The 26682-nt window shown below is 44.4% G+C and overlaps 2 protein-coding genes across 2 annotated transcripts; both read right to left on the bottom strand.

Moving 5' to 3' along the window:
• Positions 1–1180: 1180 nt before the first annotated feature.
• LOC135551946 (ankyrin repeat and IBR domain-containing protein 1-like) lies at positions 1181–22275 on the bottom strand. Its single transcript, XM_064983240.1, has 21 exons — positions 22154–22275; positions 20804–20917; positions 18821–19032; positions 17878–18049; positions 17652–17783; positions 16444–16623; positions 12273–12390; positions 11555–11766; positions 11058–11146; positions 10681–10825; positions 10333–10490; positions 8578–8666; positions 8296–8426; positions 7992–8126; positions 7659–7745; positions 7458–7524; positions 6816–6961; positions 6430–6608; positions 6222–6273; positions 4908–5031; positions 1181–4814 (listed from the first exon to the last, which is right to left on the bottom strand). Exons 3-21 carry the CDS (start codon positions 19006–19008, stop codon positions 2797–2799), a joined length of 4422 nt encoding a protein of 1473 aa, XP_064839312.1. The 5' UTR covers positions 19009–19032; positions 20804–20917; positions 22154–22275; the 3' UTR covers positions 1181–2796.
• A 205-nt stretch (positions 22276–22480) lies between these two features.
• LOC135551377 (receptor-transporting protein 3-like) lies at positions 22481–24816 on the bottom strand. Its single transcript, XM_064982597.1, has 3 exons — positions 24591–24816; positions 24234–24399; positions 22481–23121 (listed from the first exon to the last, which is right to left on the bottom strand). Exons 1-3 carry the CDS (start codon positions 24598–24600, stop codon positions 22773–22775), a joined length of 525 nt encoding a protein of 174 aa, XP_064838669.1. The 5' UTR covers positions 24601–24816; the 3' UTR covers positions 22481–22772.
• Between the last annotated feature and the right edge of the window lie 1866 nt (positions 24817–26682).

The raw sequence follows: 26682 nt of genomic DNA on the forward strand, positions 1-26682 counted from the left end.
AACTCCTTGGGGTTAAACCCACAGAGAACAACTCTTTAAAGTAACTAACCTTGCTTGGCCTTATGGATAGCCTGAGTGCACTTATTTCCCTTCAGTTGGTCAACTTTCTCATTTACCACTACCCCAGTAATCACTCCATTCAATGGCACCCTTTTCTTGAGAGCAAAACAATTCACATCTCTTGCCCCCATTCGTTTAACACGGAGCGCCTGCTGTCTCTGACCAGCAGAAACACAAATAGTTATCACAAAACCACTTCTGGTTACCCTCACCGATTCCACAACACCCAACTGTGTTTTCACCCACCCTGAAACCACAAATGGATCATCCAAAAGGCAAGGGTCCACTTTTTCCACTCCTACTATCACACTCATCCTTATCCGGACCCTCGGTGCAAGCTCCTGGCTTCGAGAACTTCACCTTTCACCTCCGATACGTCGCCATCATTCACATCAATTTCTCCTCCTGTCTTCAACTAACTTCAATTTACAGCTTACACTTTCTACCATTCTTCTTTATCAAACATCTCCGATTTCCCGCCATTTTTAACCAACTCAAACTCACCTTCTTCCACCCTCTCTCTTAGTCCTCCTCTGCCTCTATTTTTCCCTCCATTCTTCCTCCGTGTTCTTATGATAATACTACACTTCTCCTGACATACATCTTGTTCTTGCCTTCTCGAGAGATGCCATTTAACCGGCTGTCACAATCTCCGTACAATCAGCTCGAACCCCTCGGGATGTAGCGCTCAACAGTGCATCCCACTTATAAAGCAGCTGCTTCGTCTTGATGTTCCTCTTTATAAAAAGCTACCGCAACACTTTTCCATTTCAAACAAGCACAATCTCTTTCTCCCGGATTCCTTGATTCATTCCTCAAACAACCACAGATAAAACAAGTTATACAAATCTTTGGAACATCTAGTGTTTGATAGAAAATCACAGAAATGCGTGACAGGAAAGATTCAGTCGATGTATGTTGAAACCCTTTGACAGAAGTACTAGCATTCCATTGTTAATGAGCAATTGTGTTGGTGCACCTTCCTTCATCGATAATGTTGTTTAATGAGGTTGTCCAACTCCCTTGTTGAAAGCCTTTTTACTGTATCATGACGCAAGAATTCTATAGTGACAAAATATGTAGTCAATATCATTGAAAGAAAAGTAAATTGAAAGAAATGTGTTTTTTTAAGTCTTTTTTTTATTGAGAGTAAACGTTTTACTAATACTTTCACTCCTTGGCCACACATCGAACGTCACTGTCTTTCATATGGACTGGGAATGTATCAAGTATCACCTATGAAAGTGCAAATAACAACAAGGTTTATGGTTGCCAGGGTACAGTAATATAAAAATCAGATGCCTGGGTTACAAACTATGACACAGCCACTGGCCTTGAAACTTTCAATTAAGTACCAAGAAAATACAAAACAAAGAAAACAAAAAGAAATCTAATAAAAACCTTAGTGTGAATAAAATTTGACTAAATAAACATTTATCGTAACTTAAAACAGTGGTGTTGTACAAAAAAATACACTCCAAATCCAGACTTCAGTGTTCCATTTCATGTTTTGTATGATCAGCGCACGTCACATCGCAACGCACCCTACTATAAACTAGTGCACTACTCCAGATGGTTGCACACTACACCCAACAGTTAAGTTAAACCATGGTTGCGTTTCTAAACGTTATTCTATATCCAATGACTACTTTGTTTAAGAAGCTTATTACAATTAAATAAGATAAATATGATTTTAGAAATTATATTATAAACTCTTGTAGACTGCAGATTCATCTCTATAAAGTTGACTATATTATAATCATCCTACCAGTGCTAACCATCTCTATAACACCAACACAAGAAAAATAACAGCTTCCTGTCCTGTACCTCGTCAAAGACCTGGGAGAGTAGAAGTGCTGATCTAGGATCAATTGAGCCTTTTAGATCATAATGAATAAGATTAAATAGACAGGAAGGACCTGGTCCTAGATCAGCACCACTACTCTGAGACGCTTGATACATATGACCACAGACCACAGCTGCTTCCAAAAACACATCTTATATCAAGAGGAAAGGAAACCTTGTCAAAAACAAAACAACCCTATAGTAGTAATAATAGTCATACTATTCTTTGCACGTTGCTTGAGGTTCCATATTAAAAAAAGGGGATTCTCAATAAAAATGAGGCACACTGATCAACTCAGCCGTGGACTGTTTCTAAAGAGTAGCCATGTCACGGTCCCTCTCTCTCTCTCTCTCTGTCATGGAGTTTTGATCTGGATAAATAAAGGTTGAATAAACAGTAAAACAACTCGCCCTGGTCTTAGGCTGAGGAGACCACATACAGTCAGTCCATCAGTAGTGGAATGGATATGGATGATAAAATCACTAAAGTCACTCATATTTGATTGTATTTAAACACATCTCATCTGCTCTGATCAACTCTGGTCACTGCATGACCTGATCAGACCTGGGTCACATGACCGGACCAGGCCTGGGTCACATGACCTGACCAGAACTTGGTCAAATATACTAATTAGCTTTCGGTGCCCAGCAAGCTAAATCAAGTGGACACCCCATGTTTAATGTCAGACTTTTCTCCTGTTCTTTCCTCTAAGTGCTTTTCATCCCCAAATCTTTCCGAAGCTCTTTCTCTGATAATGCTATTAATCACGCTCTCTTCCTCTCTTTTCTCTCTCAGCTTTTCTCTCCCTCATCTCTGTCACTGCTGCTTATCATTACGTCGATCCCACTCTCCTCTCTTCCTCCTGCTCTCAGTCATCTGTCTGTCTGTTGTCACACCAGGTGAACTTGCTCTTCCCACTCCGCGCGTGATTGGTCCTCCACTACCCAGGCGGTGGGGTTTGAGTCTGTCTTGGTAGGAGTGAGGTTGTCATCTCCACAGTGTGTGTGTGAGTGTATGTGTGTGTCCATTGCGTCCTGCGACAGGTCCGACACAAACCCTGTGACTACACACTCCACACAATCCTCACCCTCACAACACTCCAGATCCAGAGTGCTGGGTCTTTTAACCTCCAGACTGTCTCCAGGGCCGGGGGAGCCAGCCTTTCCCCTACCCGCCTCTCCCTCCTGGGCCTGCCGTAGCTCGGCTAGGGCCTCCCCGCTGAAACTGGCCTGGGTGTCAGGAGGGGAATCACTCCTGGGGTCCCCACCATCTTGGGGTGAAACAGTGGGTGAGTCTGTCTCTGTGTCCGGAGGTGAGTATTTCTCCGTGGGTGAGCCAGTCTCTGTGTCCGGAGGTGAGTATTTCTCCGTGGGTGAGCCAGTCTCGGAGCTAGCTGAGGGGATGAGGTCGATGTTCTGGGGGCTGTCCTGGGGGTGTGTGTGTTGGATCCAGGCCATGATGTTGTCCAGGAGCAGGGCTTCAGCTGAGGGGTCCAGGCGCTCCAAGCAGCCTGGGTCACTGGGGGTGAAGGGACCACCCGGAGGGACCACTGGGGAGAGGAGTTCTGGGTCTGGGGAGGGGAGCAGGAGGCCGTGGGGGTCTGAGGAAGAGCGGCATGGGTCAGGATTCGAGGTGTAGTCTGGGTTAGGGGTGTAAGGGTCCAGGTTAGGGTTGTAAGGGTCTGGGTTAGGGGTGTAATGGTCTCGGTTAGTGGTGTAAGGGTCTGGGTTAGGGGTGTAAGGGTCTGTGTTAGGGGTGTAATGGTCTGGATTAGGGGTGTAAGGGTCTGGGTTAGGGGTGTAAGGGTCTGGGTTAGGGGTGTAAGGGTCTGTGTTAGGGGTGTAATGGTCTGGGTTAGGGGTGTAAGGGTCTGGGTTAGGGGTGTAAGGGTCTGGGTTAGGGGTGTAAGGGTCTGGGTTAGGGGTGTAAGGGTCTGTGTTAGGGGTGTAAGGGTCTGGGTTAGGGGTGTAAGGGTCTGGGTTAGGGGTGTAAGGGTCTGGGTTAGGGGTGTAGTGGCTGGAGTGGCAGCAATGGTGGTGGTTCTGGTCAGGATGTGTGTCCTGGGTGCAAGAGATGGTTTGGTCTGGTTCAGGGTTATGGGGATGGCTGAACATAGCATATGGCTCTGGGTCTGAGGGGTAAAGGCTTGTGTGTTTAGGGCTAGAAGATGCTGTAAGGTCTGTGTGAGAAGGAGATGTTTTAGTGTAGAGGCTGGGTTGGCATTGAACAGAACTGTAGAAGGCATTGATAGTGGGATGGCCACGGTTTTGGTTTTGACCACAATTATGGTCGTGTTCTGGAGTGAAGGGAATGTTGATAGTGGTGTGGTCCTGGTTATGATCACAGGTGTGACCGTAGACGTGTGTATAAGGTGTGCTGAGGTCAGGTTCCAGAACAGCATAGCTGTGGTCAGTTGTATAAGATGTGTAGCTAAGGTCCTGACTCTGACTGTACCTGTGGGAAGGGTTGTAGTGGTCGTAGGTGTGATCTAAGCTATATGGCGTAGGGATATTAGTGTTGTCTAGGGTATATGGAGTAGTTATTTGTCCCAGTCTCATCAGACTTTCTCCTAGCTCTAACAGCTCAGCATTTAGCGACTGGTTAGGGTCTGGTCTAGGGAGGTTAGAGGAGCCACTGGCCCCCAGAGAACCACCCACACTAGAAGGGTCCTGAGGCTCACTGAGGCTCCCCACCCCTGGACCCATTACTGGCCCTATATCCAGACCGTGTCCAGACCCAAGCCCTGGGCCCTCAATCACACCAGAGCCTCTTTCCAGTCCTCCTCCCATCCCTCTCTCCCTCCGTGAGTCCTGTAGTGACAGTTGGATGGCCAGTAGAATGTTGGGGTCATCTTCATCCAGTGACCTCAGAGGCTGTCTCCGCCCCTCAACTCTCTCATGGAGGACCTCTGTCACACGTAACAATAACAACACAAGAAAACGTCAAAAAAACACAGGCCCTACTGATAAATGACTGTGTGGGTGTGTGTGTGTGTGTGTACCTGTATTCTCAGGGTTCTGGTTGGGCTCAGGAGTACTGCTGTTGCTCCTCAGACTGTGTAAACTCGGCATGTCTCCTCTACGACGCGGCCGGTGTCTCCGCCGGTACTGGAAATCAGCATACTCCTACAGGTAGTATATTTTACAGGTAGTACATTATACAGATAGTACAGTATACAGGTAGTACATTATACAGGTAGTATATTATACAGGTAGTATATTATACAGATAGTATATTATACAGGTAGTACATTATACAGATAGTACAGTATACAGGTAGTACATTATACAGGTAGTACATTATACAGGTAGTATATTATACAGGTAGTATATTATACAGATAGTATATTATACAGGTAGTACATTATACAGATAGTACAGTATACAGGTAGTACATTATACAGGTAGTATATTATACAGGTAGTATATTATACAGATAGTACATTATACAGGTAGTACATTATACAGATAGTACATTATACAGGTAGTACATTATACAGGTAGTACATTATACAGGTAGTATATTATACAGATAGTATATTATACAGGTAGTACATTATACAGATAGTACATTATACAGGTAGTATATTATACAGGTAGTATATTATACAGATAGTATATTATACAGGTAGTACATTATACAGATAGTACATTATACAGATAGTATATTATACAGGTAGTACATTATACAGATAGTACATTATACAGATAGTACATTATACAGGTAGTACATTATACAGGTAGTACATTATACAGGTAGTATATTATACAGATAGTATATTATACAGGTAGTACATTATACAGATAGTACATTATACAGGTAGTATATTATACAGGTAGTATATTATACAGATAGTATATTATACAGGTAGTATATTATACAGGTAGTATATTATACAGGTAGTATATTATACAGGTAGTACATTATACAGATAGTACATTATACAGGTAGTATATTATACAGGTAGTATATTATACAGGTAGTACATTATACAGGTAGTATATTATACAGGTTAGTTATTTTTTATTTTACCTTTATTTAACTAGGCAAGTCAGTTAAGAACAAATTCTTATTTTCAATGACGGCTTCGGAACAGTGGGCTAACTGCCTTGTTCTGGGGCAGAATGACAGCTAGGGATTCGATCTTGCAACCTTCTGGTTACTAGTCCAACACTATAACCACTAGGCTACCTGCCGTGTGGTAACATGGATGTTTGTGCTAAGATGGAGGATGTGGTTACAAATATGGACCTGTTGCTCAAATTCTCATAGAGAAACAGTATAAAAGCTTGACCATGGTGTTATGTGTAGTTACCTCAGGAGAGGTGAATCCCAGGTACTCCCAGTCCCATGATCCAGCAGGGAAACTGAAACACATTCAATATAGAGCTTTGTAAAGGAAGGCCAACCCTGTTCTGTCTACTGCCTGTTGGGAAAAAGATCTCTTTCTCTCTCTCTCTCTCTCTCTCTCTCTCTCTCTCTCTCTCTCTCTCTCTCTCTGTCAGTCTCCCTCCCTCCCTTACCTCCTCCTAGGTACTTCAGGTGAGTCGTTAGGGGCCACCCCTCTAGCCACCGAGGCCAGGAACTCCTCTCTCTTCTGCTGTACCAGACAGGCAGCGCTGACTATCTTATGACACGGCGTACGCAGGTAGGGACGGTTCACCTTCTGAGCCAAGTCCTCCACCGCCATCTCCAGATCAGTCTGAGGAACAGAGGGAAGAGTAGAAGGGTAGAGAAATAGGGAGAGTGGAGGGTGAGGAATTCATCTCTCTCTCACACACGCACGCACGCACGCACACACACACACACACACACACACACACACACACACACACACACACACACACACACACACACACACACACACACACACACACACACACACACACACACACACACACACACACACCTGCATGAGTTCAAATATCTCCTTCTGTGTGCTGTGAGGCTGGAGGAAGAATCCGTAGGGGTAGGAACACTTCAACACACGACGTGTCTTCAACAACTCACACACACCGTCCTCTATAAATCTGGTGTCTGGGGGGGAGCCCTCACCTAGAGGAGACACACACACTGCTGTTAGAAACACACAAACACACACACACTGCTGTTAGAAACAGAAACACACAAATACACACACACTGCTGTTAGACACACACGCACACACACTGCTGTTAGAAACATAAACACACAAATACACACACACTGCTGTTAGAAACAGAAACACACAAATACACACACACTGCTGTTAGAAACAGAAACACACAAATACACACACACTGCTGTTAGAAACACATGCACACACACTGCTGTTAGAAACAGAAACACACAAATACACACACACTGCTGTTAGAAACACACAAATTCACACACACTGCTGTTAGAAACACACAAATACACACACACTGCTGTTAGAAACACACAAATACACACACACTCACACACACACCATACGCAGGACACACCATCCTCTCCCTCCATCGTTATACAAGAGGAGAGGCAGGGACAGCCTCTGAGGTAGAAAGTAGAGTCAGGTAGGTCAGAGACTCACATCCAATGAAGGCTCTACTCAGCTGTTCCATCTTCTCTTTGGCTGTTTTCAATAGTCTCTGTTCTAACTAGAAAGAAAAAGAGAGAAGATACAGGGGGGTAGAGAAAGAGAGAGAGCAAGAGGGATAGGGAGAGACATCACATTTTAGAAAACAACATTGGTAGATATCATAAATACAATATCATGCTGTGTGTGTGTTACCTTATAGCTGTGTTCATGGTTCTTATAGCGGCTGTAGTAGTGCATGAAGCGGTCCAACTCCTGAAAACTCTTGTGCTTCTTTTCCGCCTGAAAAACACACACTCCTGTCAAATACTTAACGTAAAATGTCAGAGTGTGTGCAGTGCTAGTGTGTGTGGTATGTTGTTCTTCTATCCTTGTGGGGACCTGAAATCCACAAATATCCCCATTTTAAGCTTAGGGTTAGAATTAGGGTTAGGCGTTAGGGAAAATAGGATTTTTAATGGAAATCTATTTTAGGTCACAATGAGGATAGAAAAACAAGTATGTGTGTGTGTGTGTGTGTGTGTGTACCTCTCCAGTCATCTCTTTGGACTGCTCCTCTAGCTGTGTGATGACCTCATAGCGTGTACAGCGGTAGTATCCTCCAGTTGAAGAGCTGTGTTTCTTCCACTCTTCCAGACAGATCCAGCAGAAGTCATATTTACACTGCAGACATAGAAACAGGTGTTGTACATACATGGTAATAACCCTGTCTTATTGCTTTAATATGGTGTCCCACAGGCTCTATGTTGGGACTGCTTCAATATCTTCCTCAATGCCATTAAAATGTAGCAAAGCTGGTGTGTGTGTGTGTGTGTGAGGTGTGTGTATGTACCTTGGCACACTGCATGTGGTTGCAGCCCTCATTCTTCTGTATGGGAGACTTGCAGTTGGCACAGGGTTTAGAGTTGGTTAACAACCACAGACAGTTAGCTGCATCCTCATACGACTCCGATACACCTGCCACTGGATAAACACACACACACACATACAAACACATTCGCACATGTACACAAACATCAGCCAACATGCACGCACACACATACCAAGATCAGCATATACAATCATGCGTTTATTATGACATACTGTATATCTGTGTGTGTGTGTCTGTGCTCACACTCTTCTGGCTTCATCTCTGAGACTTTCTGCAGCCACATCCTCCATGTCTGACAGTCGCATGGCTCATGGGCCTCACCTAAACACTCCCTGGAGAGAGAGACAGATAAAGGAGAGAGAGAGAAGAAGAGGGAGAGAGAGAGAGAGGGAGAGAGAGAGAGAGAGAGAGAGAGGAGAGAGAGGGGAGGGACAGAGGAGAGACACAGAGGGAGAGAGAGAGAAGAAGAGAGGGGAGAGAGAGAGAGGAGAGACAGTTAGAGGAAGAGAGAGAGAAGAAGAGGGGGAGAGAGAGAGATAGAGTAGAGAGACAGATGGAGGAAGAGAGAGAGGAGTAGAGGGAGAGAGAGACAGATGGAAGACAGAGGGGAGAGAGAGGAGGGAGACAGATGGAGGAAGAGAGTAAGAGAGGGGGACGAATATAAATATACAGTGCATTCGGAAAGTATTCAGTTTTTTTCACTTTTTCCACATTTTGTTATGTTACAGCCTTATTCTAAAATTGATTACATTTGTTTATCCTCATCAATATGCACAATACCCCATAATGACAAAAACAGATTTCTAGAAATGTTTGCAAATATATATTTTTTTAAACCTAGAAACATCACATTTACATAAGTATTCAGACCCTTTACTCAGAACTTTGTTAAAGCACCTTTGGCAGTGAGCCTTGAGTCTTCTTGGCATACCTGTACTTGTGGAGTTTCTCCATTCTTCTCTGCAGATCCTCTCAAACTCTGTCAGGTTGGATGGGGAGCGTCACTGCACAGCTATTTTCAGGTTTCTCCAGAGATGTTCGATCGGGTTCAAGTCCGGGCTCTGGCTGGGCCACACAAGAACATTCAGAGACTTGTCCCAAAGCCACTCCTGCATTGTCTTGGCTATGTGCTTAGGGTTGTTGTCCTGTTGGAAGGTGAACCTTCGCCCCAGTCTGAGGTCCTAAGCGCTCTGGAGCAGGTTTTCATCAACGATCTCTCTGTACTTTGCTCCATTCATCTTTCCCTCGATCCTGACTAGTCTCCCAGTCCCTGCCCCTGAAAAACAACCCCACAGCATGATGCTGCCACCACCATGCTTCACCGTAGGGATGGTGCCAGGCTTCCTCCAGACGTGACGATTGGCATTCAGGCCAAGAGTTCAATCTTGGATTGATCATGATCTGAGTCCTTTAGGTGCCTTTTGGAAAACTCCAAGCGGGCTGTCATGTGCCTTTTGCTGAGGAATGGCTTCTGTCTGGCCACTCTACCATAAAGGCCTGATTCGTGGAGTGATGATTGTCCTTCTGGAAGGTTCTCCCATCTCCACAGAGGAACTCTGGAACTATGTCAGAGTAACCATCGGGTTCTTGGTCACCTCCATGACCTTAATATAGACAGGTGTGTGCCTTTCCAAATCTTGTCCAATCAATTGAATTTACTACAGGTGGACTCCAATCAAGTTGTAGAAACATCTCAAGGATGATCAATGGAAACAGGATGCACCTGAGCTCAATATCCAGTCTCACAGCAAAGGGTCTGAATACTTATGTAAATGTCATATTTCTGTTTTTTACTTCTAAAAACCTGTTTTTGCTTAGTCATTATGGGGTGTTGTGTGTAGATTGATGAGGAAAAACATTCATTTAATCCATTTTAGAATAAGGTTGTAACGTTACAAAATGTGTAAAAAGTTAACGGGTCTGAATACTTTCTGAATGCACTGTATCATTCTCTACGTTTGAGACTTTTCCCCATGAGACGGTCTGATGTGTGTGTACCAGCAGAAGAGGTGACCCTTGCCACAGTCAACTGCAGGGGAGGGCAGCAGGGGGAACCCCAGGTGGTTGACCCCCGGACCAGGTCTGGTCAGTCTGACCGCTCTCTCACACCGCACTGCCGGGCACCACCGGATAGATGGGTTGTTCTCCACGAACGCCTAGAGAAGATACACGCAGGCAGGCAGGCAGGCAGGCAGGCACACACACACACACACACACACACACACACACACACACACAGACAGACAGACAGGGAGGAGAGATAAGATGCTTTGAGAGCGACATAGTGTGTGTGAGTGTGCATGTGTGTGCGTGCGTGTGTGTACGTGTATGTGTGTGTGTGCGTGCCTTGATGTCGAACTGCAGGTATCGTTTGTCCATCTCTCTGGAGACAACACTCTCTATAACCTGAACAGGCACCAGCTGGTAACAGTCACAGGCAGGACAGAAGATGTTATGAGCCTCACCCTCCTGGATCTTCACATTCAGAAACCTGAAACAAATCACATCCAATTCAATCATTATTGGATGTACAGTCAATATTTAAATTGATATGGCTTGCTCTTGCCATTTATACTGTGCATTACTTCCTTCCAGATTGTGTGTATTTTTCTATTCAGTTTATACGTCTGTATTGTAATATGTGTCGTATAGGCCTGTGACAATTGAATTTCCCATGAGGATCCATCGTGTTTAATTCAATTCAAACAGTGGAAGTGACGTACCCTTCCCAGCAGCCTCGGCAGAACTCATGACCACAGGACATGTCTATTGGGTCTTCAAACACTGAGATGGAACACAGGCAGATCCCACACTGGAGGGAAAGAGACACCCCACACAGTCAGAGGTATACACTACATCACACACAAACACGCACATATGTATTACGGATGTCACGTTGCTTAGCAAGTACCACTCTCAAGCTCGTTTCGGTTCATACCTGGCTGGAACTCGAGACCTCTACTTTGCTAACACACATGACCGCCCTCCTTAACAATGTTCCAATGGTTGGAGACACCCAAAAGGTACTAATTGGATGGCTCCATTCTCAACATTTCAAGCTAGCTGTGGAGTGAGCTTACGGTACGTTCTTAACTCTGTTACACACTCACACAGGCAGCCAGGGCTTGATGATTGGTTGGTTAGTAGAATCAGGTGTGCTCGTGTTGGGGTAGAACAAAAATGTGCAACCTGTCCTGGACCAAAATGTCATGTGACTCACCGTAGTCCCTCCCTCCTCCCCTGGGGTGAGGCAGCTGTCAGTGAGGGAGGTGAGGGTTAGGGTGAGGGGGGAGCGAGGGGTGCGCGGGGAAGGCAGGGTGTCCCAGGCATTGCACCCGCTGGGCGGGGGTGTGGGCATCAAGACCCCAGACCGCTGGCAGCACTCCTCAGAATCACTCATCCAGGCTTCCAAAAGCTTCTCCCTGTCCCAGTCTGTTACACACAGAGACAGAGAGGTAAGAGCGACACACACACACACACACCTTCATCAGCTCCTACGTGTCCCAATTAGATACACAGAGACAGTACACACACACCTTCAACAGCTCCTACGTGTCCCAATTAGATACACAGAGACAGAGAGGTTAGAGCGACACACACACCTTCATCAGCTCCTACGTGTCCCAATTAGATACACAGAGACAGTACACACACACCTTCAACAGCTCCTACGTGTCCCAATTAGATACACAGAGACAGAGAGGTTAGAGCGACACACACACCTTCAACAGCTCCTACGTGTCCCAATTACACACACACACACACACACACACACACACACACACACACACACACACACACACACACACACACACACACACACACACACACACACACACACACACACACACGTTCAACAGCTCCTACGTGTCCCAATTAGATACAGAGACAGTTTACACACACACACACACACACACACATGAAACACACACACACACCGTGTGCTCTGAGCAGTGCCTCAGCGGTGAAGAGAGGAGCCTGCAGCATGTCAGCTGTCTCCACTATCAACATGTCCTTCAGTCTCCTCAAGTCCTGCAGCTTCAAACCCTCATAGGGCTGGGAATGAGAGGGGAGGGAGAGTGGGGAGAGATAAAGAGAGAGAGGGAGAGAGAGATTAAGAATTGAAAAAGCTAGGAAAACATTTTTATCTAAAACCATAACAGTATGCTTGTCCCTCTGTGGCTACTCTTCACAGGAAATGCATCTCTGATTTAAAGTGTGTTTGTGTGACTTGATTTATTTCATTATTATAGTGTCTTGCATCTTCAAGATGACCAGCCCACATTGGCTTACAAGACACTGTATCTGCAGTAGCAAAGACTTTTTTCCACATTTTATTGTGTTAATAAAAAATGGATGAAATTGAGATTTTGTCACTGCCCTCCACACAATATCCCATAATGTCAAAGATGATGCAATCTCAATCGCACTCCACACTGCCCTTTCCCACCTGGACAAAAGGAACACCTATGTGAGAATGCTGTTCATTGACTTCAGCTCAGCATTTAACACCATACTGCCCACGAAGCTCATCAATAAGCTAAGGACCCTGGGACTAAACACCTCCCTCTGCAACTGGATCCTGGACATCCTGACGGGCCGCCCCCAGGTGGTAAGGGTAGGCAACAACACGTCTGCTACGCTGATCCTTAACACTAGGGCCCCTCACGGGTGTGTACTTAGTCCCCTCCTGTACTCCCTATTCACTCATGACTGCATGGCCAGGCACGACTCCAACACCATCATTAAGTTTGCTGACGACACAATAGTGGTAGGCCTGATCACCGACAATGATGAGACAGCCTATAGGGAGGAGGTCAGAGAATCGGCAGTGTGGTGCCAGGACAACAATCTCTCCCTCGATGTGAGAAAGATGAAGGAGCTGATTGTGGACTACAGGAAAACAGAGGCCGAACAGGCCCCCATTAACATCGACGGGGCTGTAGTGTAGCAGGTTGAGAGTTTCAAGATCCTTGGTGTCCGCAACACCAACAAACTATCATGGTCCAAACACACCAAGACAGTCATGAAGAGGGCACGACAACACGTTTTCCCCCTCAGGAGACTGAAAAGATTTGGCATGCGTCCCCAGATCCTGAAAAAGTTATACAGCTGCACCATCGAGAGCATCCTGACCGGTTGCATCACCGCCTGGTATGGCAACTGCTCGACATCTGACCGTAAGACGCTACAGAGGGTAGTTTGTACAGCCCAGTACATCACTGGGGCCAAGCTTCCTGTCATCCAGGACCTCAGTGTCAGAGGAAGGCCCAAAAAATTGTCAAAGACTCCAGTCACCCAATTCATAAACTGTTTTCTCTGCTACCGCACGGCAAGCGGTACCAGAGCGCCAAGTCTCGGATCAAAAGGCTCCTTAACAGCTTCTACCCCCAAGCCATAATACAGTTGAACAATTAATCAAATGGCCACCGGACTATTTACATTTACCCCCCCACCTCTCTATTTGTTTTGTACACAGCTGCTACTCGCTGTTTACTATCTATGCATAGTCACGTCACCCCTACCTACATGTACAAATTACCTCAACTAACCTGTACCCCCGCACACTGACTCGGTACCGGTACACCAGGTACACCCTGTATATAGTCTCGTTATTGATATTTTATTGTGTTACTTTATATTATTTTTTTACTTTAGTTTATTTGATAAATATTTTCTTAACTCTTTCTTGTTGGTTAAGGGCTTGTAAGTAAGCATTTCACTATAAGGTCTACACATGTTGTATTCGGCGCAGGTGACAAACAAAGTCACCTGCACCGAATATGATATGAAATATGTTTTTAGAAATCTTTAGAAATTAATAAATTTTTCTTTGTAGCTAAGCATTCACTTGTGTTTGATCATGTTGACATCGTAACTTCTTTCTAAATATGTGTCGTAGATTCGCTTCCTTAAAAATGGAATTGAGTTCTTTTGTCCATGGGTAATTAATTTCCTTTGTCCATGGATAATTAATTTCCTTTGTCCATGGGTAATTCATTTCCTTTGTCCATGGGTAATTCATTTCCTTTGTCCATGGGTAATTAATTTCCTTTGTCCATGGGTAATTCATTTCCTTTGTCCATGGGTAATTAATTTCCTTTGTCCATGGATAATTACGTTCCTTTGTCCATGGATAATGAATTTCCTTTGTCCATGGATAATTACTTTCCTTTGTCCATGGATAATTAATTTCCTTTGTCCATGGATAATTAATTTCATTTGTCCATGGGTAATTCATTTCCTTTGTCCATGGGTAATTAATGGGTAATTGTGTTCTTTTGTCCATGGGTAATTAATTTCCTTTGTCCATGGGTAATTAATTTAAAAGCAACACAGCCCATCACCCTGACCACACTATCCCCACTGTCAAACATGGTGGTGGCAGCATCATGGTTTGGGCCTGCTTTTCTTCAGCAGGGACAGGGAAGATGGTTAAAATTGATGGGAAGATGGATGCCAAATACAGGACCATTCTGGAAGAAAACCTGATGGAGTCTGCAAAAGACCCGAGACTGGGACGGAGATTTGTTTTCCAACAAGACAATGATCCAAAACATAAAAGCAAAATCTACAATGGAATGGTTCAAAAATAAACATATCCAGATGTTAGAATGGCCAAGTCAAAGTCCAGACCTGAATCCAATCGAGAATCTGTGGAAAGAACTGAAAACTGCTGTTCACAAATGCTCTCCATCCAACCTCACTGAGCTCGAGCTGTTTTGCAAGGAGGAATGGGAAAAAATGTCAGTCTCTCGATGTGCAAAACTGATAGACATACCCCAAGCGACTTACAGCTGTAATCGCAGCAAAAGGTGGCGCTACAAAGTATTAACTGAAGGGGGCTGAATAATTTTGCACGCCCAATTTTTCAGTTTTTGATTTGTTAAAAAAGTTTGAAATATCCAATAAATGTCGTTCCACTTCATGCTTGTGTCCCACTTGTTGTTGATTCTTCACAAAAAAATACAGTTTTATATTTTTAGGTTTGAATCCTGAAATGTGGCAAAAGGTCGCAAAGTTCAAGGGGGCCGAATACTTTCGCAAGGCACTGTAATTTCCTTTGTCCATGGATAATGAATTTTCTTTGTCCATGGGTAATTGTGTTCCTTTGTCCATGGGTAATTAATTTCTTTGTCCATGGGTAATGAATTTCCTTTGTCCATGGGTAATGAATTTCCTTTGTCCATGGGTAATTCATTTCCTTTGTCCATGGATAATTAATTTCCTTTGTCCATGGATAATTCATTTCCTTTGTCCATGGGTAATTAATTTCCTTTGTCCATGGGTAATTGTGTTCTTTTGTCCATGGGTAATTCATTTCCTTTGTCCATGGGTAATTAATTTCCTTTGTCCATGGATAATTAATTTCCTTTGTACATGGATAATTAATTTCCTTTGTCCATGGGTAATTAATTTCCTTTGTCCATGGGTAATTGTGTTCCTTTGTCCATGGGTAATTGAGTTCCTTTGTCCATGGGTAATTGAGTTCCTTTGTCCATGGGTAATTGAGTTCCTTTGTCCATGGGTAATTGAGTTCCTTTGTCCATGGGTAATTGAGTTCCTTTGTCCATGGGTAATTGAGTTCCTTTGTCCATGGGTAATTGTGTGTTTTATCCCAGTTGAAGACCTTTTTTCTTATCCTGTCCTCTGGCATGTCGATAAGGCACCCAGCCCATGTCCTATTTCATAGGGCGCCCAGCCCATGTCCTATTTCACAGGGCACCCAGACCATGTCCTATTTCACAGGGCACCCAGCCCATGTCCTATTTCACAGGGCACCCAACCCATGTCCTATTTCACAGGGCACCCAACCCATGTCCTATTTCACAGGGCACCCAACCCATGTCCTATTTCACAGGGCACCCAACCCATGTCCTATTTCACAGGGCACCCAACCCATGTCCTATTTCACAGGGCACCTAACCCATGTCTCCTTGAATAGCCAGGCTTGGAACAAACTTATGCATTCCAAGGAAATGTTGTATGGCTCTATTTTGAATAAAGTTGTTTAGGATTATTTTGTGTGTGTGGTGCAGCATTCTGCATTCAGTGACGAAGTGCAGTTTCGCGGCAGCGGCTGCTCTGTGTCGGTGGTGTGTAACTCACCTCTTTATGGCGCAGCGTGCTGCTGGGTGTCTGTGTCTCGGTGTGTGTGTGTTGTGAGAACACCATCATGGCTTCGAGGCGCAGGGCCAGGTGTGTGTGCTGTTGTCTCTCTGCGTGGTCACACGGGGTTAACTTCTCCTCGTCCTCCACAAACAGGTCTGACCCAGCCTGGACCAGGAGCTAACACACACACACACACACACACACACACACACACACACACACACACACACACACACACACACACACACACACACACACACACACACACACACACACACACACACACACACACACACACACACACACACACACACACACACACACACACAGGAGAAGTGGGAGGCAAAAGGGAAAGAGAGAGGAATAGTTAAAAGATGAGAGAAGACAGTCTCTCTCTCTCTCTTACCTCTACACAGTCTCTCTCTCTTACCTCTACACAGTCTCTCTCTTTCTCTTACCTCTACACAGTCTCTCTTTATCTCTTACCTCTACACAGTCTCTCTCTATCTCTTACCTCTACACAGTCTCTCTCTCTCTCTTACCTCTACACAGTCTCTCTCTCTCACCTCTACAGTCTCTCTCTTTCTCTTACCTCTACACTCTCGCTCTGTCTCTTACCTCTACACAGTATCTCTCTCTCTCTTTCCCTGACCTCTACAGTCTCTCTCTCTCTCTTACCTCTACACAGTCTCTCTTTCTCTTACCTCTAGTCGCTATCTCTCTCTCTATCTCTCTCTTACCTCTACACAGTCTCTCTCTCTCTCTCTCTTACCTCTAGACAGTCTCTCTCTCTTACCTCTACACAGTATCTCTCTCTCTCTTTCCTCTACACAGTCTCTCTCTCTCTCTCTTACCTCTACACAGTCTCTCTCTCTCTTACCTCTACACAGTCTCTCTCTCTCTTACCTCTACAAGTCTCTCTCTTTCTCTTACCTCTACACAGTCTCTCTCTTTCTCCTACCTCTACACAGTCTCTCTCTCTTACCTCTACAGTCTCTCTCTCTCTCCTCTACAGTCTCTCTCTCTCTCCTCTACAGTCTCTCTCTCCTCTACAGTCTCTCTCTCTCCTACCTCTTCACAGTCTCTCTCTCAACTCTACAGTCTCTCTCTCTCACCTCTACACTCTCTCTCTCTCTTACCTCTACAGTCTCTCTCTCTCTCTTTCTCGTACCTCTACACAGTATCTCTCTCCCTCTCTCTCTTACCTCTACACAGCTCTTCATGCCAGCAGCAGCAGCGTAGTGTAGACAGGTGCTGTTCCTGTTGTCTGTAGCATTAATGTTAACCCTTTCATACTGTCCTCTGTCCAGCCTAGCCCCGGTCCAGCTCAGGATCATCTGGACACACACACAATATTGTTAGCACTCTAATGTATTTGTGTGTGTGTTCTTTGTGTGTTTATATTATTTGAGTGTGTCTGTGTATCTATACCTGTAGGCAGTCTGCCCTGCGTTGTTCGTCTCTCTGTGGTCTGGCCAGTCTGGGAGACAGTGCCCCCTCTGGCAGCAGCAGGATGTGCGCTCCCTGACACAACGCATGCAGACATGTCTCATTCTGCACGTTCCGCTTGTTAGGGTTCCCTTCTTTACTGAAAAGGAACGACCTGGAGGGGATGGGTGAGTGGGAGAGCGAGAGAGAGAGAGAGAGAGAGAGAGAGAGAGAGAGAGGTTTACCATCTTTACAGAAGAGGAACCGTCCTTTCATAGCATATTTTCAAAGCAGAGTGGACAGATGACAGACATTCCAGTTCCAAGTCAACATTATGCTGGGGCTGCAGTCCTCAGGTAGTTTATATTCAACATCTCTGTCTGTCTACAGATCCATTTACTGATTACCTCTCCTTCATCATCTACTCCCTCTCCTCTCCCCATCCCACTCTCTTCCTCCACCTCACGGCTCTCTACTCTCCCTCCCCTCTGCTGAATCTGTGAGAAACAGCATTTATCACACAGCAATAACCACTGTAGCAATAATCGCATAATCTGACACACAGGCAGAAAGACAGACTGAAATACATTCTGCTAAGTACACATCAGATAAGCGCACACTTCGGTCAAGTGCACTCAAACAGATGACTGAATGGAAGAGTAATTTGATAGGCAGGAAGGTACCGAAATAGACCTGCAGTTAGCGACCTGGCCTTTAACACACACACACACAATTAGCTGGCCTTTTCAACCCACTTCCTCTGACCCCTGTAATCACCCAGAGAGAGAAAAGAAGGAGGGGAAGATCAGTGAAAGGAAGATAAAAAATAGGCTCATTAACAGCCTGTCATCTCCTCCCAGGGGTCAGACTGCTAACACACTTGAACTCTCTCTTCTTCTCTCTCCATCGCTCCCTGTATCCCTGAAACATATCTAAGGGGTGTTACCTGAGCAGGCGTGTCATGGCGTGCCTGCAGGTGTAGTGGAGGGGTGTGTTGTGTTGGTAGGTCTCTCCATAGGACGCGTTGGGGTCCAGCCCCTCTCTGAACTGGCTGTTGCCCTCGTACAGTTGCCATGCCAACGCCTCATCCCCGCTGACTAGAGCCTTCCGGAACTTAGTGGCTGTGTTCCCCATCACTGCCCTACAGGGGGCGTCGCACTGGAATCATTCAGCACAATTAATCACCTTTATCATTCAGAATTTATATATATATGTGTGTGTGTGTGTGTGTGTGTGTGTGTGTGTGTGTGTGTGTGTGTGTGTGTGTGTGTGTGTGTGTGTGTGTGTGTTAATAACATACAGTACCAGTCAGAAGTTTGGACACACCTACTCATTCAAGGGGTTTTCTTTATTTTTACTATTTTCTACATTGTAGAATAATAGTGAAGACATCAACACTATGAAATAATACATTTGGAATCATGTAGTAACCAAAAAAGTGTTAAACAAATCAAAATATATTTTAGATTCTTCAAAGTAACCACCCTTTGCCATGATGACAGCTTTGCACACTCTTGGCATTCTCTCAACCAGCTTCATCTGGAATGTTTTTCCAACAGTCTTGAAGGCGTTCCCACATATGCTGAGCACTTGTTATCTGCTTTTCCTTCACTCTGCTGTCCAACTCATCCCAAACCATCTCATTTGGGTTGAGGTTGGGTGATTGTGGAGGCCAGGTCATCTGAGGCAGCACTCCTTCACTCTCCTTCTTGGTCAAATAGCCCTTACACAGCCTAGAGGTGTGTTGGGTCACTGTTCTGTTAAAAAACAAATGATAGTCCCACTAAGCGCAAACCAGATGGAATGGTGTATTGCTGCAGAATGCTGTGGTAGCCATGCTGGTTAAGTGTGAATTGAATTCTAAATAAATCACAGACAGTATCACCAGCAAAGCACCCCCACAACATCATACCTCCTCTTCTATGCTTCACGGTGGAAACCACACATGCGGAGATCATCCGTTTACCTACTATGCGTCTTACAAAGACATGGCGGTTGGAACCAAACATCTCAAATTTGGACTCATCAGACCAAAGGACAGATTTCCACTGGTCTAATGTCCATTGCTCGTGTTTCTTGGCCCAAGCAAGTCTCTTCTTCTTATTGGTGTCCTTTAGTAGTGGTGTCTGCAGCAATTTGACCATGAAGGTCTGATTCATGCAGTCTCCTCTGAACAGTTGATGTTGAAATGTGTCTGTTACTTGAACTCTGTGAAGCATTTATTTGGGCTGCAATTTCTGAGGTTGGTAACTCTAATGAACTTATCCTCTGCAGCAGAGGTAACTCTGAGTTTTTCTTTCCTGTGGTGGTCCTAATGAGAGCCAGTTTCATCATAGCACTTGGTGGTTTTTGCGACTGCACTTGAAGAAACTTTCAAAGTTATTGAAATGTTACGGATTGACTGACCTTCATGTCTTAAAGTAATGAAGGACTGTCGTTTCTCTTTGCTTATTTGAGCTATCCATGCCATAATATGTACTTGCTATTTTACCAAATAGGGCTATCTTCTGTATACCAACCCTACCTTGTCACAACACAACTGATTGGCTCAAACGCATTAAGGAAAACAATTCCACAAATTAACTTTTAACAAGGCACATCTGTTAATTGAAATGCATTCCAGGTGACTAACTCATGAAGCTGGTTGAGAGAATGCCAAGAGTGTGCAAAGCTGTCATCAAGGCAAAGGGTGGCTACTTTGAAGAATCTCAAATATAAAATAGATTTTGATTTGTTTAACACCTTTTTGGTTACTACATGATTCCATATGTGTTATTTCATATTTTTGATGTTGTCACTATTATTCTACAAGAAAATAGTAAAAATAAAGAAAAACCCTGGAATGAGTTGTACTGTATACGGAATAATACAATACATTCATGTAATAATTCATCACTAATTTGAATCTTTGATAATAATAAACACTTACCTCCGCTATTCAGTCCTCACCTCCTCTTCCTCTCCTACACCTCCTCTTCCTCTCCTACACCTCCTCTTCCTCTCCTACACTACTCACAGCTCAGACATGGCCCACACCCTCACCCTGCAGAGAGAGAGAGAAAGAGAGGGTGGGGGGGGTCAATTAATCAATCAACTAATCTATCCATTTATGAAACATCCAACATGACTAAGTTACTGATTAACTGAATAGGGTTGATATTAATTGCCATGTCTACTATATAAGCTACAGTATCTGGATCCACAGACCCCATCATTTATAAACAGTCTCTGTGTTCCACCATTTTCTGCTCCAGTAAGTCTGCTGTAGACAGGGAGGGTGTGTGTGTGTGTGTGTGTGTAGGTGGGGGGCTACTGATAGTTTATAGGTCACGCTGTCTGTTCTACTCTCAACTCCACACAGCTTCAGCTGCTTCCAGCACACTTCGCCTCCCTCTCTCCCCTCACATTATTGCAGCATCCTCAAACCAATAATCACAGTTTTCCATTGACAAAAAATATAATTAACAACCACTGGCTTTTGGTGGCATGTTGTGTTTATAACAGACAGCTTGTGTTTATAACACATAGCTTCATAATACAAAATGTATCACACACAAAGTGTTTATACGCGTATTATAATGAAGTTGGCTAAACACAATAAGTTGCCAGCCAGCTACTTACATTTTCACACCAGGGATAAGTACCAGGAACAATACACTGTGTAAAAGTGTCAGACTCAAGACAAAGAGAAGTTAGCTGGCTAGTGCACATAGTCTGTCAGCCTGACTTCTCTAACGTACTGTAGCTAGCTATATCGTCGTCTGTCTATGCGGCCACCTGCCATGTAGCCTACGGCTATACCATTAACTTTGGCTGGTGGCTTTATTTGGTGCTGTCTGGCTCTTTCACCAGGTCAGTATGGACAGACTTGCTCACTTGTTCGCTAGCTACGACCTAGCCATTCATGACGAGCTAACAATAATAGCTAGTCATAGCTACATGGCTAGCTGCCACCGTTCTGCTAGCTAGCTACATCTGGCTGACGTGAATGTCTGTAGGGTAGTTAAACGCGATGCCAAGTTATGCTGGTTCAAGCTGATGCTAGAGCTGTGGTTTATTTTAACAGCTAGTGTCTGTCTTGGTGGGCCTCAATTCAGCCTTGTCAAATCATTATAATTCTAGCTACTTAGCTACAATTGGCTAACAGCTAGCTAGCTAATGACAGCAGTGGAAGCATCTAGCTGATAGCTAACACCCATCATTAGCTACTTAGCTATCAAGCTACTTACAAACATCGATTCACTTGGACATCAGTTGGACATACAAACATTCATAATACCGTTATTTCATAATTTTCCTTCTCGACTCCCCACCATCATCTCCTTCTTTCTTTCTCTCTCCAATCTCAGTTCTTCTCAGTGATGATGCGAGATGCTGCTGTTTCTGTTGTTGCTGGCAGGAAAAGGCATCATACGCATGAGCAGCACAAGCTGTCGCTGGCCATTTACACCTGATTGTTCAATACATGTCTCTGTCTCCTTGTCTTCCTTTATCAGAGATGGGTTGAAAAGTTGTTTTAAAAAATGCCCCAAATTTGTCCAAATCGTTCAAATTTGCAAACTGTAGAAGTAAAAAAAACACTCAAAGCACATGAAAGTCTTCCTATTTTGTTTATTACACATAATACATGTTTATTATACAACTCTAACGTCCATAGCACACCATTATAGATAGTGCTGTTTTTAATATTTTTACAATGAATTCTAGACAACATTAGGCTATGTGCCCCCCCCACTCAAAGCACATGAAAGTCTTCCGATTTTGTTTATTACACATAATACATGTTTATTATACAACTCTAAAGTCCATAGCACAACATTATAGATAGTGCTGTTTTTAATATTTTTACAATGAATTCTAGACAACATTAGGCTATGTGCCCCCCCTCTCTCTCTCCTCTACAGTTCTTGACAGCAGATGGCCAGTCTGCAGGCCTCACACAGGGCTTTCTCATGGGGCCTCTTCCACACCTTCTCTGATCCTTCTGACCCTTCCTCCTCCTCCTCTTCCTCCTCCTCCTCTCCGTAGCAGTTCTTCCTAATCTTTACAAACAGCCGGAGCAGTGCCTCTTCCACCTCATTCTTTGAAAAGCCTGGAAGTTCAAACTCTTCCCGGCAGCGTCTGCATGCCTGGCCGAAAGGCCGCATCAGGACGGTCCCCCGGCCTGTCTCATCCAACAGCCGATAACGGAACACTACCACCACCCGTGCCGACGGCCATGTCTTAGAACACTCACCACACTGGAACCTGAGGGAGAGAGTTAGAGGGGGGAGAGAGAGAAGGAGGGAGCATTACAATGAGTGCATATCTATTGGCATGGAGTTCCATCATGTCCAAGTCAACAGAAGGAGTTGAAGACAAGTGGTTTGTTTCCACATTGTGGTGCTGCAGTGCCAATCTTCTAAATCTGTGAGCTGCTGAGCTCTTTGTGGAACCAAGTCGGGGCAAATCCATAGAGATTGATAGAGGGCTCATCTTTGTAACTGTGTTAGAGTTGTCAGATTGTCTGTTAGTCAATTCTGAACTTTTTGCTCTCAGAGCGTTCAGAGCACACACTGGACGCTCTGGACGAGGAGGAGGGTTCATTCGAGCGTTCTGACCTCACAACCGCAGACAAACCCCCAAGCTAACTAGCAAAAATGTGTCTACCTTGCTAGCTACTTCCAGACACAAATGAGAGAACACTCACACTGGCCATTTTACTCACCTAGCAGAGCTGGTTAAGCCTTCATGTTATCTAGAGCATTAGTGACTGTAACTGTGCTGCTGGCAACAATTTAATGATGTTTTTTTGCCGATGTTTAATGACACCAGTCATATTCAGGTGTTGCGCTTCCTAAATTCATCAATTATTCTGCGCTCTGGTACATTCAGACCAGAGTGCTCTGAAATCAGAGTAGATAGCCAGTGTGAATTTACAAACGCACCAGAGCCGCCATGAGCAGAGTGCATGCAGAGCGACCTGCCTGTGCGGAGGGAGCGAGTGACAGATATAGAGGAGCAGCTAATGGAATGACTAATGGTGGAAGTTATCTCTGTATTTCGGGTTTCGGGCAGGGCCGGGCTTTAAATTTGGCAAAAGCAATCGGGACTGCGTAGGGCAGGGCCTGAATGTCACAGGCATGTGTCGGGATCGGGCTTAAAATGCATGCACGTGCAGGGCTCTACAACAGGGTCACCAGGAGGGATCAGCCAATGAAGTTGGAAGCCCCACCCAGTTGTCTAGATTAAAATTAGGGAAGCCCTCAATGGCGCTGCCCATGCTAATAAGGCATTTTGGCAACTAGAGGCTTCTGTCATTCTCTATGGGCAAATCACAGGCCTATTATAATTATAATTATAGTAAGGGAAAAACGTACTGTCCGTTGGCACAGTGGCTGTACACCCGCCATCTTCTCCTCCTCTCCTCCTTGGTGAGTGTTTCTGTCAGGCCGTAGTTGAAGTGGAAAGCCCACTGGTCACTGCTGCCCAGCTCCTCATCCAACATTTCCTCAAAACACTCTGACCACAGGGTGGGCATCCAGTCTGCCAACATAAACACGCACACACACACACACACACACACAGATCAGGACTGGTCAGAATGTGCAGATGGGGCTAATTAAATAACTTTCCAGATGAATGCACATGCATATGCCTAGGCCTACTGCCATTATGTAAATAAACAAACAAAAACTATACAGGATAAAATAAATTAAAAGTATTGCCTACAGTACCTGTATTCATGGTCCTCAATGTTGGAGAACAAATGCTAAAGAATGTTGAAGAACAAAATAACAAAATGCTGTTGAAGAACAAATTACCCGTTGGTGTTGTTATATTGCTCGGTATGAGCTGGGAATATTTATATGTTCCCGGGTGCTATGGCCTTGACGTTGGGATTTAGAAACTGAAATTTAACGGCTACTTTCGCTGAGGATGTGTATGCGGTCCAGGGTACTATTGCCCTGACGTTGCGATTTGGAAACCGAAACTTACCGTCTACTTTCACATTTTGCTGGCCAAGTTCATGGCATGCTGCCCACTGTACCCTGTCTCCCATTGTCACTGAGCGCAACTGAAGACCAGCACTCGAGAGACAACATTTTTTACAAACCCCAGAAACTTTACTGTTACTTAAATAGAGCCATGACTATATGGAACTCTATTCCACATCAAGTAAGTGATGCAAGCAGTACATTTAGATTTAAAAATCAGATTTAAAAATACACTTTATGGAACAGCAGGAAGTGTGAAGCAACACAAACAGGTGTAGACACATGCATTACACACACAATAACATACGGACTATACACACACATACACACGGATTTAGTACTGTAGATATGTGGTAGTGGTGGAGTAGGGGCCTGAGGGCACACAGTGTGTTGTGAAATCGGTGAATGTATTGTAGTGTTTTTAAAATGGTATAAACTGCCTTAATTTTGCTGGACCCCAGGAATATGGATCCATAATAAATACAAATACATGTCAATTCAATTAATTATGGCCTAATCGATGGATTTCACATGACTGGTAATATAGATATGCATTTGTTGGTCATAGATACCTTTAAAAAAAGGGTGTGTGGATTCAAAATACCAATCAGTATCTGGTCTGATCACCAGACATGGCGGGAACTGGAGCAAGCTGTCGTACACATCGATCCAGAGCGTCCCAAACATGCTCAATGGGTGACATGTCTGGTGAGTATTCAGGCCATGGAAGAACTGGGACATTTTCAGCATCCAGGAATTATGTACAGATCCTTGCGACATGGGGCCCTGCATTATCATGCTGAAACACGAGGTGATGGTGGCAGATGAATGGCACAACAGTGGGCCTAAGTATCTCGTCAAAGTATCTCTGTGCATTCCAATTGCCATTGATAAAATACAATTGTGTTCGTTGTTCGTAGCTTATGCCTGCCCATATCATAACCCCACCGCCACCATGGGGCACTCTGTTCCCAATGTTGACATGAACAAACCGCTCACCCACACAACGCCATACATGTAGCAGTTGTGAGGCCAGTTGGGCGTACTGCCAAATTTTCTAAAACAGGTTTGGAGGTGGCTTATGATAGAGAAATTAACATGAAATTCTCTGGTAACAGCTCTGGTGGAAATTCCTGCAGTCAGCATGCCAATTGCATCTGTGGTATAGTGTTGTATGACAAAACTGCACATTTTACGGTGGCCTTTTATTGTCCCCAGTAAAATGTGCACCTGTGTTTAATCAGCTTCATGATGTGCCACACCTGTTAGGTGGATGGATTATCTTGGCAAAGAAGAAATACTCACTAACAAAGCTGTAAATAAATTTGTGCACCAAATTTGAGAGAAATTTGGACAATTTCTGGGATGTTTTATTTCAGCTCCTGAAAACACTTTTACATGATGCATGGCTATTTTAGTTCAGTGTAGATTGGACTACTATACAACATAGTATTTATGTTCATTTTATTCAGGAAAACAAGGACCAAAACAAGAAGCAGGCAGATAGTAATAGCAGGCGCGGTAGTAGTTGCCCTTGTCGTTGATTTCTGAGGTAAGATAGGAATGACAGTTAACATTTTGTTCTGTAAATAGTTTTTCTGTACCCCTAATAACATCTTGCTCTGCCTCAGAGTATACTTCCTGAAGTACCTTCTCATGTCCAGTTTAACAGTAGGCCTATGTTCCTATGAGTCTTACCAAGTATCCCAGGTGGATAGGCCTGGGCCAAGTACCCACAGGGGAACACTGGTATGTGGGAACACCAACCCCATGTTGAAAACCACTGCAGTAATAAGCAAAAGGATTCAGTGAGTCAAAATGGCATTTGTCA

This window comes from Oncorhynchus masou, chromosome 13, assembly GCF_036934945.1.
Source record: "Oncorhynchus masou masou isolate Uvic2021 chromosome 13, UVic_Omas_1.1, whole genome shotgun sequence".
Lineage (NCBI taxonomy): Eukaryota > Metazoa > Chordata > Actinopteri > Salmoniformes > Salmonidae > Oncorhynchus > Oncorhynchus masou.